The 12,928-nt window shown below is 35.0% G+C and overlaps 1 protein-coding gene across 15 annotated transcripts in view; it reads right to left on the reverse strand.

Annotated features, from left to right (window-relative positions):
* Nucleotides 1–12,928, reverse strand: part of DMD (dystrophin) — a 2,153,717-nt gene that overhangs the window by 1,332,582 nt on the left and 808,207 nt on the right. For 13 of the 15 annotated variants that reach the window (XM_015443662.3, XM_065538825.1, XM_065538826.1 and 10 more), the window contains one exon: nucleotides 7,583–7,744. In XM_015443662.3, coding sequence (XP_015299148.3) covers nucleotides 7,583–7,744 — 162 coding nt within the window. Of the gene's footprint in view, nucleotides 1–7,582; nucleotides 7,745–7,849; nucleotides 8,080–12,928 lie in introns of those variants that run through there. The other 2 variants (XM_065538827.1, XM_074029184.1) reach the window with 1 other exon arrangement.

Consider the following 12,928-nt stretch of genomic DNA (forward strand, 5'->3'; position numbering starts at 1 on the left):
GTTTTATTCCCTAATGAAATCATAAGCTCAATCTGATAGACCAAAATCTGCAATTATATCTTTATTTTTAAGCCATTGATTTTGATAGCTTGGAATGTTTATATTTAAATATGACCAATCATATTTAAATTGAGTTATAAGATTTAGCTTCTTTAATCAATACAGGAAGACTGCCATTATAAATTCTTTTTTAATGTGCAGTTACTGCAACTAGTTTAAATTAATAGTTTTATTTGGTTTAAAAATTCCCTGTTTTCTAAATTGTACTCACATTGTCAATGGGAGGCGAAAAGAGATGGAAGGAGGAAGTCTGGTCTGTAGTAGACTCTGGAACAGCTGACGTCCTAGGTTGGTGAGCAAAACATGGCAGTATTTTTCAATATTTAATTATGAGGCCCTCTTCTTTGAAGGTAATTTGTTTCCTTGCTCTATGCCTGCTCATAAATCTACTATGTGGGACATGAGATTACAAAATTCATCAAAAAGCTTATCCACCATATCAAGTGGGCTTCATCCCTGGGATGCAAGGCTGGTTCAACATACGCAAATCAATAAACGTAATCCAGCATATAAACAGAACCAAAGACAAAAACCACATGATTATCTCAATAGATGCAGAAAAGGCCTTTGACAGAATTCAACAGCCCTTCATGCTAAAAACTCTCAATAAATTCGGTATTGATGGAACGTATCTCAAAATCATAAGAGCTATTAATGACAAACCCACAGCCAATATCATACTGAATGGGCAAAAACTGGAAGCATTCTCTCTGAAAACTGGCACAAGACAGGGATGCCCTCTCTCACCACTCCTATTCAACATAGTGTTGGAAGTTCTGGCTAGGGCAATCAGGCAAGAGAAAGAAATCAAGGGTATTCAGTTAGGAAAAGAAGAAGTCAAATTGTCCCTCTTTGCAGATGACATGATTGTATATTTAGAAAACCCCATTGTCTCAGCCCAAAATCTCCTTAAGCTGATAAGCAACTTCAGCAAAGTCTCAGGATACAAAATCAATGTGCAAAAATCACAAGCATTCTTATACACCAGTAACAGACAAACAGAGAACCAAATCATGAATGAACTTCCATTCACAATTGCTTCAAAGAGAATAAAATACCCAGGAATCCAACTTACAAGGGATGTAAAGGACCTCTTCAAGGAGAACTACAAACCACTGCTCAGTGAAATAAAAGAGGACACAAACAAATGGAAGAACATACCATGGTCATGGATAGGAAGAATCAATATCGTGAAAATGGCCATACTGCCCAAGGTAATTTATAGATTCAATGCCATCCCCATCAAGCTACCAATGAGTTTCTTCACAGAATTGGAAAAAACTGCTTTAAAGTTCATATGGAACCAAAAAAGAGCCCGCATCTCCAAAACAATCCTAAGTCAAAAGAACAAAGCTGGAGGCATCACGCTACCTGACTTCAAACTATACTACAAGGCTACAGTAACCAAAACAGCATGGTACTGGTACCAAAACAGAGATATAGACCAATGGAACAGAACCGAGCCCTCAGATATAATACCACACATCTACAGCCATCTGATCTTTGACAAACCTGAGAAAAACAAGAAATGGGGAAAGGATTCCCTATTTAATAAATGGTGCTGGGAAAATTGGCTAGCCATAAGTAGAAAGCTGAAACTGGATCCTTTCCTTATACAAAAATTAATTCAAGATGGATTAGAGACTTAAATGTTAGACCTAAAACCATAAAAAGCCTAGAAGAAAACCTAGGTAATACCAATTCAGGACATAGGCACAGGCAAGGACTTCATGTCTAAAACACCAAAAGCAACGGCAACAAAAGCCAAAATTGACAAATGGGATCTCATTAAACTAAAGAGCTTCTGCACAGCAAAAGAAACTACCATCAGAGTGAACAGGCAACCTACAGAATGGGAGAAAATTTTTGCAATCTACTCATCTGACAAAGGGCTAATATCCAGAATCTACAAAGAACTCAAACAAATTTATAAGAAAAAAACAAACAACCCCATCAAAAAGTGGGCAAAGGATATGAATAGACATTTCTCAAAAGAAGACATGCATATAGCCAACAGGCACAAGAAAAAATGTTCGTCATCACTGGCCATCAGAGAAATGCAAATCAAAACCACAATGAGATACCATCTCACACCAGTTAGAATGGCAATCATTAAAAAGTTAGGAAACAACAGGTGCTGGAGAGGATGTGGAGAAATAGGAATACTTTTACACTGTTGGTGGGATTGTAAACTGGTTAAACCATTGTGGAAAACAGTATGGCGATTCCTCAAGGATCTAGAACTAGAAATACCATATGACCCAGCCATCCCATTACTGGGTATATACCCAAAGGATTATAAATCATGCTGCTATAAAGACACATGCACACATATGTTTATTGTGGCACTATTCACAATAGCAAAGACTTGGAATCAACCCAAATGTCCATCAGTGACAGACTGGATTAAGAAAATGTGGCACATATACACCATGGAATACTATGCAGCCATCAAAAAGGATGAGTTTGTGTCCTTTGTAGGGACATAGATGCAGCTGGAAACCATCATTCTTAGCAAACTATCACAAGAACAGAAAACCAAACACCGCATGTTCTCACTCATAGGTGGGAATTGAACAATGAGATCACTTGGACTCTGAAAGGGGAACATCACACTCCGGGGCCTATTATGGGGAGGGGAGAGTGGGGAGGGATGGCATTGGGAGTTACGCCTGACATAAATGACGAGTTGATAGGTGCAGCACACCAACATGGCACAAGTAGACATATGTAACAAACCTGCACGTTGTGCACATGTACCCTAGAACTTAAAGTATAATAAAATAAATAAATAAATAAATAAATAATAAAAAAAATGAGATCAGAATTCTTTGGGAAAAAGCAAATAGAATAGTAAAGATAGTGGAGCCACTGCTAGGCAACTCTGCTGTTGCTTGCAGTAATCTAAGCAACAGGGCCATGGTCTCCTCTACAAAATGTTCATCAACACATAATGACATGGTGACTTTCAACAGGTACCCATGTTGGGTTGTTCTTACATATCAAAGATTCAAAACTGAAATTAGTGGGAAAGGAAAAAAAAATGTATGTGAAAGTATCTTTGTAATTTAAAAAATTACAAGACATTTAAGTAGCTGTTTATACATAGTCGTCACTGTCCCCTAAAATGATTAAGAGCCATATGCAAGTTAATTGGCATGTTAACAAATGTGGTTAGAAAAAAACGAATTGAACAAAGCCAAGCTGAGTTCAGCCTCAAACATCTATATTGAACATTCTATTTGCCTAAATTAAAATTTGTGCGATAGCTCTCAGCTATATTTTCTTCCATCACCCATTTTCCATTAGAGGAAAAAATCAAAATAGGAGAGAATGTCACCAGTAGTTTGACTGCCACTCGGACTCCCTCCCATTGAAATGCTGACACAGTTATAGAAGAGAATCTTTATAAAAGAGTGATAGAAAATGTTATATGAAAAATACTCCGGAACAATTTACTCAGTACTAGTAAGGAACCATCCAAAGCCATCCTCAAACTTAGCTACACATTAGAATGAGTGAAAAAGTTTCCAAAAATTCTGAAGACCAAATTCACCTATAGATTTTGATTTGATTGCTCTGGGGTTCAGCATGGTTACTTAGATTTCTGCTCTAGGATTTTAGGTGCCAAAACTAAAACTCTGTGCTTCAATACATAGTTCTGAAAAATTGAGCAGTAAATGACTAAATTTGTTTCTTTGCAGTTATACAATTTGGTGATTTTATTTTTTAAATTGTTTCCAAGGAATACTCATAAGTTGTTATGTTTTTAATCATAGTACTTTGGAAATAGTTCTAAAGTTTCTGTTTTCTAAGATATATTTCCATATCTAGAAGAGTTTTCCCAATTTGCTTTATTCTGTTTCAACACATCTTTTCTAAATTTTGTATTTTAATAAAACTTCTCATTAAATGAGCTGACACTGGGTAGTTTGATGCTGTGGTCATATAATTTAAGCCTGTGATTTGGCTAAGTGTTATGTTTTGAAATAAAATACTCCTAGGTCAACACATGCTCTTATATCCTTGCAGCACGCAGATTTTCTAAAAGGTTAAGTTTTGCTTCTGTAAGTAAGCTCATGTCACTAAAATAAGTCAAATAATTTTAAGTCCAATTCAAAATCGGAGGGCTCAGTTTTCCAATCATGAGAAATAACTGATCAATTAACATGCTAAGGAAGTGAGCAGCTCTTTTCTTTCCTATGGCAATAAATGCAAATGTGAATGTAAAGAAGTATCCTGATCTACATCTACTTTTATATATAACAAGGGTATGGTTGTCAGAAAGTTATACATATGTTATGCACTTCCTTAATGCAATAGCTTTTATACCTGAAGATCTCAAACGATCTTAAAATGCAGAAAAAATAATGCTCTAACAGTTTCAAATTAAGTAGCAAAACTCTTAGTACACCACACGGTGGAGTCAGATACCAACAAATCTGTGTGACCAGTATATGACAGAGAATCTGACATATATTTCAAAGACTAAATATGGTAACATCGTACATTTTTTCCTGCTTCTCAGTGATGAATTAAGCTAACTATACCATTTATGAAAAGAGAAATTATAGTGTACTAATATTTTAATTAGCAATAACTTTATCTTTAAATGCAAATTTATAGAAACATATTTTTGTTAATATGCATTAAAGTTAGCCCCTATTCTTTTCTTTCTTTCTTTCATCTCTCTCTCTCTCTTTCTATCTATACCATCTCTTTCTATATTTAAAATGTCATTTTGGTGGCATTCTTAGTGGATCCTTCATCTTACACACTGTGCTCATGTTATTTCACTATCTAACTTTTGACTTTCTATTTCATGGGAATTTCGAGTTGCTTTTTAGGAAATATAATCCTTGAAGCAAATCTGAGTACTTGAGAACTCTGTTCTAGAAAACAATTCACTTACTGCCGTATTAAAATAAAACCTTGGAGCAGAAGAATGTTTTAATAGCTTTCAGATGGCTTGTATTTTCCAATATTATGTATTACCATTGGGGAGACACAATGTCAAGAACTATGTTGGTAATGCAGGTACGACCTGAAATGCATGGAAAATGGATATGAGCTGAATACCTAAAAATCTCTTTCTTCAAGAAGATCTGAAATTTCATAATTTATCTGTGTTCTGCTGTTTGCAAGTACTTTTCTACTGATGTAGTTAATAACACTTTTACTGTAGTTTTTTTTAGAAAAACCAAACAAAATGTTTTGTGATTAAAAACTAGTAACGTTTATAGAATCCTGAATCCATTTCTAAATAAGAAAAAACACACAGTGCCCCTTATCACAACCTTTTCAACTAAAGATGTTTTGCTCTAAAAGCTCCAATTCTCCTTCAAAGACAATAGTATAATAGCTTTGCCTATCAAATTTGCTACTCATAATTTCATTCTACAAGTCTGTCACAATGTAGTTCTTTATGCATTTTAAAGTACTAATTTTCAATATTAATGTCTAATATTCATACTGCTCAAAATTTTCCTTAATTCCATTCAGAAAGTCACGAGCATTTTTAATCAAACATTCCTTCAAAACTCATGTCATTAGTTTAAATGAAAGCAGTTCTACTCTGAATTTCATTTATAATCATGTAGTTCTTCTCAATTCAGGAACAATCACTCATTCCTATCATGCATTTTACTAAACCCTGCCTGTGGTGGATACGCTAAATACTCCGACTTGATCATTACACAATCTATGCATATGAGAAAATATTACATAAATGTTGTACCCAGAAATATGTGTAAATATTACATAACAAAAAACCTTTTTCATTATGACTCAAACTGGGACAGACTCAGGAATAGTTAATGATAGAGAACCTGGCTTGTGTAAGTTTGAAAAATGTATATACTGGAGTAGGTATGTATCAACATATCACACTTACCCTCTAAAATATGTGCAATCATTATATATCAAGACAAAATAAAACTTGAATCCTCAATACGTTTACTATTATTCCTCACTTCTACTACAGTACTTACTCTTGTTGCCCAGTGAAAAACTATGAGGAGGATTTTATCATCAGGATTCTCCCCAAAATTCTCTTTCTTCATCCCCTATTGCAATGGTATAGCATTCCACAAGGAAACCATATTCCCTGGACTTTTTAAGCCTATCAAAACTACCTATACTCTGCCACGTATTATCAGGGACATTCTTGGTCAAACTTAGACAATATAGTAAACTAAATCATGCTATTGTGTATGCTGACACCCGGGGCACCTATTAACTGTGATTCATTAACTGTCGTTGCATTGTAACCATGATCTACAAATCTAATATTTCACCCCCAAATTGATTTTAAAGTGAAAAACTTCACGCCTCTTCACTAACTGGTGGGGAGAAGGCTTTGAGATTTGCAGCTAACCTTCTAGTGCTCCTCACATCATAGCATGTACTTGGTGACTGGGTTTACAACATGTACACAAGATTTGAAAAGCAGCTAAATTAATTGCTACCACACAACCCTAAAGACATTTGAATAAATAATACCTATGATAACTTCACATATGTTTAAATGTTAATTAAAAAATGAGAATAGCATTTTTAAAATACTTCTTACAGTGAGTGTAAATTTAGTTATGGCCTAAAATTTACTCACTGAAAGTCCACTTAGATTTATTTTCATCACTATTTTAATTCTCATTCTAGAAAAAGAAAAACAGGTAAACACGTTTTATATTTTGGTTTGAATGAAGCATGAGAGTGTGTGCATGTAGCTATTCTGAGCATGAGCATTAATAATTGAGGTGCAAATTTATATTGATAATTTTGTGTTACTAACTGCTTGTAACTAAGACATTTTTATAAAACAATATAGACCATGTGACTAAACTCAATGATGAGTTTATAATAAAATGTTTGAGACTGATTTTCAACAGTGTCATAAAAAAAATTTTTTTTTTTAAGAAAATAAAAAAGTCTCGCTCTGTTCCAGGCTGGAATACAGTGCTGTGATCTCGGCTCACTGCAACCTCCGCCTCCCGGGTTCAAGCGATTCTCCTGCCTCAGCCTTCCGAGTAGCTGGGATTACAGGCGCCCGCCACCACAACCAGCTAATTTTTGTATTTTTAGTAGAGACGGGATTTCACCATGTTGGCCAGGCTGGTCTCAAACTCCTGACCTCGTGATCTGCGAGCCTTGGCCTCCCAAAGGGCTGGGATTACAAGCGTGAACCACCACAACTGGCAAAAAAGTATTTTCTTTACCATTTACTTTCCTATGGTTTTCCTCTAGCTTTTAGTATAGCTTGAAGTCAGAAACACCAGAACGTATTGCTCCTGTCTTTGAATTGTCTTTATTTCAAATTCCTCCATTACATGCTTAAAAAAATAAATCTTAGACTAGTGATCTAGACCCCTTTTTCTTCCTACCTACCTCCAAATAGTCAAATCAGTGAATCAAAACAACCCCCTGGAAAACTAGTTGAATACGTTTAAAGTTAGAAACTCTGCAACATTTTGTTCACGTAATAAAAACAAAAGAACGGAAGCTGATTCCCAGATGTACTTGCCTGGGCTTCCTGAGGCATTTGAGCTGCGTCCACCTTGTCTGCAATATAAGCTGTCAACTGCTTGTCAATGAATGTGAGGGACTCCTGAATTAAGTGTAAGGATTTTTCGATCTCCTGGGCAGACTGGATGCTCTGTTCAAGCAACTTTTGCCTCCTTACAGCCTAAAGAGAAGGAATAAGAGTGTATCAATTAAATGTTTACTCTTGATAGCTTTTCTGTAATCCTGCTGCACAATAAAAGAAGATTCTAGACTCTTCCACAATCACCTTTTTGTAAGATAGACTTCGCAGCTTCCTGGCACTCATTCAGCTCTGCTGATTAAAAAAAAAAAAAAAAAAAAAAAAAAAAATTGTGAAGGAGAAAAATAAATAGCAAACAAAACTATAGGATCAGGGATCTCTGCATGAAAATAAATCACAATATCACGTACATTAAGGAAAGAGGCTGGAAAAAAAAATTAGCAAAATCATCTCTGTCATTGCAATCTGTATTTCTCAGGTCGAATGTTCCTCCTGATCTCATTATATAGTTCAAGAGATTTGGTTTGCTTAGAATAGGGTCATCGTCATCACAATCCAATTCAAGACAGATAATCTACTTCCACCAGTGAGGCACATGTACAATCTGTTCAGAATCAGCTCCTTGTCAAAAACAGAATTTTAGATAACAGTCTGGTTAAAGATTGATTTTGAAAACTATTTCAACCAGCTTTGCATGATCATTTTTCTCCCTACTTTCTTTCACAATTTGGATTATGGAAATTGTTTGTACAATTGGATTTGTGTTACTGCTGAAGTAGAAAAAATAATAAGTAATCCTAATATAGCTGCAATTAATCTTGATTGTTACTGTAAGTATGATTAGGATAATTCAACAATTTTCAAATATAAATAGCATGCTGAACAGATTGGAAAGTCTCCCTTCAAGGATCTGTTCACCTTTAACAGAGTAGTTATAAAAGAAATAGGGCAGGCAACTTACTGGGAATTAAGTTATGTGTCATTTAAAATACATTTCCTTAATATACAATGTATAGGTGTGATTATCTGTTACAATATAACTTTCTTTCCCACAGAGCATGATTGAGGTTTTAAGATGATCTTGGTTTTAATATTATATATAGAATATTAGATATTACATAAATACTATATATGTTGGTTCTTAAGCTTTAAAAATATTAGTGATGTCATTATTCTTCCATTATTCTTCCAACCTATAACACAGTGTTGTCCAAGTAAAAATACAGTTAAAGGCATCTAGACTAAGTGAAAAGAACGGGAAGTTTAGTGATGCTGCAGGAAGAGGGAAGGCTTTCCCAGTACTTCTCCCTGTACCACAAATTTTGACTCCATTAAGATTTTGTCCTAGGCTTTCCTTTCTTCTCATTCTGCCCATACCTTTAACTTCAATTCCTCCTCACATTCTGGCACCTCTCAACTCTACATCTCTCAAGTCCAGATTTCCCCTCGATCTTCATACTTGCATGTTATCTCACCCTATTGGACATCTCATGAATATTCTACAAACACCAAAAGCTAACACTCCCAAATATGAACTCCTTGCGTATCCTCTTCTCACCTACTTCTCAACTCCCCAACTTGCTTTTCCTCCTTCTCTGTATTTATTTCTGTTTCGGCAAAATACAAATAATGATTGCCTTCATTTGACATAATTCTAGATATTTCTACTTCCTCTATCACGTCCTTCATCATGTTGCATCTAATCAGTCAATTACTAATTATTTATTATACCTTCTAAATAGTTCTTGATTCCATTCTTTTCTCTCTCCATTGTCTTTCATCAAGTGAAAATTGTTACTGTATCATACCTCAAATGTGGTACCAGTTTCTTCATTGCCTTTTTACTCTGCCACTTCCCACCTGTAAAGTGTTCTCTCAATAATGAAATTATGGCTTCCTGTCTAAAATTCTCTAGTGATTCTTTGCTATCCTTCAAATAAAAGCTTTATTTATTTATTGAGATGGAGATGGAGTCTCTGTCACCCAGGCTGGAGTGCAGTAGCACAATGTCAGCTCACTACAACCTCCACCTCTCAGGTTCAAGCGATTCTCCTGCCTCAGCCTCTCAAGTAGCTGGGATTACAGGTGCTTGCCAACATGCCCGCCTAATTTTTGTATTTTTAGTAGAGACATGGTTTCACCACATCGGCCAGACTGGTCTCAAACTCCTGACCTCAGGTGATCTACCCGCCTCGGCCTCCCAAAGTGCTGGGATTACAGGTGTGATACATCGCGCCGAGCCAAAAGCTTTATCCTTAATGTGGCTTTAAAGTCCCTTCATGATTAAGTGCTGCTGGTGTCTTTTACTCCCTGCCCTAGCTATACATAAATTTTATTTTTTATTTGCCAACCTACACTGTGGCCCTCTTGATTCTTGGCCTTAAACATGCTGTTCCTTTTTACTGGAATAATCTCAATTCTGCCTTCCTTTTATTGGCTAATTTACATTTATCTTCTGAATCTAGTGGACATCTCTTCCAAGTGGCTACCTCTGGCAACCTTCTAAATTCAGGGAGGTAATTCTTACATGTTCTTTGAATTTTGTATTTTTTTTGATTTGACAAGTAAAAATTGTATTAAGTTAGAGCATGTAACATGATGTTTTAATATATGAATATGTTATGGGATGGCTAAGTTAAGCTATTTATGCATTCCCTCACATGACATTATGTTCTTTCTTGCACTTTGTATGTGTCTTAGCATGTACCAGACCATATTTAATCTCCCATTAATGGTCTGCATTTACTTTAGACTATCAATTCTAATGAGGTCAGGGATTATGGCTGTCTTGCTCATTGCTCAATATCTGTTTCTAGAATAAAGCCCAACAGCTTTATGACTGAATGAAAAGCACAAGGAGAAATTTTAATGAGAAAAACAGAAAACTTCAAATAGTCAAAGACAAAAATGGATTTACAGAGGAAACTGAAAGCAAAGGTCACCACTGCTCAGAGACATATCTTTTGGAGAATAAATCTACATGTTTTTGTATTAAAAGTGTCAGAATGGGGGTGGGACATTATTTGGAGAACATTTAAATCTATTTCTATTAAAATACTGTATCTAAGATTGTTGACTGAGGCTTTGCCCTATATTCCAATTCAAACATAGCTTCCTTTTATTCTCAGTCAAAAGTTCAACTAAAATTTATATCAGGTAATTTACTAATTCAGATAACAGGGTTCATGGCTATAATTAGAGCCTCTATTGTAGAGGAGACTGGCTGCAGCCTACCCAGAGCTCTTCCAAAGAAATGGATCTCTAATGATGAAAATTTCAGCACTGTGGCAGGTGGTTAGAGATAACTTCCAATCACAGCATGTAGTAATTGCCTAGTCAGGTATTATTTAAATTTGGTCCTTCCTCTGGCTAAAGGGAAAAACAGTGTACAAGGCACATCTGTAGATTTTAATTGTATAGGATGTAATATAGAATAACATTAAACCACATATCTAGCCTCAAAATTATTTTTAGAAACCTAACTTTGTCTATTCATGAGATTCTATGGGCTGAAAGGAACAGTGTGGCTTAAGAAATGATGGCAGAGTTGACTTCGGGTGGGTTGGTTCTTTTCCTGGCCTGACAGTCAATAAGAAAGGCTGATTTACACAGATTCCTTGATTATCTCAGTCAGTGAAAAGACCTGATGTCAATCCAAGCTTGCAGAATTCTTTCAACTAGTCATGGCATAAGCTGCCTTCTATTTCTAAACATCTCATTAGGCACACCCTGATGGAATGTCAGGCTTATGAATTTTCTTTTTATTTATTTTATTTTTTTAGGCTTATGAATTTTCTATGACTTTCTGCCCGCTTGACCTGTGCTGTCTCATTGAATGAAGTTCGTAGAAAGTCTTGAACCATAATCTGATTTTTGTTATTGTTCCAGAATACTGTTCAACTATTGTTTTAAAATGTTATTTCATGTCTTTAGCTAATCCACTTAGCAGTAAGAGGAATTATGTAGCTAGGCAGGCAGAAACAGCAAATATAAGTTAGAAAGATGATCTCTTAATAACTGGCCATCAATGACAAAAATATAAAAATAGAAAACAATCCTAGTAATGGTTACCAAGAAAAACACATAATATATTTTAATCCAGTTTTGAAAGAAAATTAAAACTAAGTAAAATTAACACAAATTATTTTGTATCTTTAAAGTACCATGAAATATAAAATAAGTTTAAGAAAAACTTTTAAGAGTGTAATGAGTTTTGCTGGCAATGGAAAGTCATCTCTACAATGAATTGACAGTTCATCACATTTCCATTTTAAAAATAATGTACTAACCTTTGTGCCACAACATTACAAATACATAAATCAAAGTGTAGCATGTCTAAGAAACTCTGGAAGAAAAAATTCTTCATGTGAAATAAAAAACCAAATATTGAAATCAAAAAATGTATTTAACAATGAACGCATGGTTTAAAAAGCCAAATTAGAAAAAAAAATCATTTAATAACATTTTACAAAAAACTGCATTCATTAAAGGAGCTATGTATCCTATGCTATACTTATTAAACTCAATACAAAAAGCAATTTTACTTCATTCACGAGGTGATGGGTAAGCTTATGATTGCAAATGGATTAAGAATGTGGGTGCACTGTTTGCAATCATCTCGTAATAGGAGACATTTATTCTTTGTATTTAAGTAGTCATCATTGTGATTTAGACATGTGAAACATTTCAATTTCCAGCAGTTTTAAATTTTTTCTTCTGAGTAAAGGATTTTCGCCAATGTCAAAAAAAAGCCCTCATTTTTTTGAATGATTTTAGTAGCAAATGAACTAAAGAAAACTAAAAAGCAAAGCAACGACAAAGTTTTGAAGTTTCTGCTCAGGGTAGTGCATTAATTGGCTCCAACCTGACTGTCCCTACCTTGCAGAGAGTAGAGCAATATGGAATATGTTTTATTTTTTAGAAAGTGTCTTGGTATAGGAGTCCTGTAAGAGACGTGCTAAAACCAAATCCTACTCAATCTGCTCTTCAGAAACTTAAGTGGAGACCCATGAGAAGACATTAATCTCCATTTGACAACCACGCTTCACTTCACAGACTTTACCAATTAAGCTTTCTTTCCCAGAGTCTCAACTTTAGTGAACCAAGCAACGGGTGAAACTGCTTCCTTTTAGTGTTTCTTTTTCACCTACTAAGAGGTTGCAATTTGTTCAAGTGCCAAGTAACAAGAATACACAATTCAAATGAATCATGTTGGTGGGTGTATATCATTTTTTATAAACTATTTCCTCCTAATTCTTCTATTTAACTTAAGAGCAAGCCTGAAACTGTCACTATGGTTATGAATACACTGAATTCTATCTGTTG

This window comes from Macaca fascicularis, chromosome X, assembly GCF_037993035.2.
Source record: "Macaca fascicularis isolate 582-1 chromosome X, T2T-MFA8v1.1".
Classification (NCBI taxonomy): Eukaryota; Metazoa; Chordata; class Mammalia; order Primates; family Cercopithecidae; genus Macaca; species Macaca fascicularis.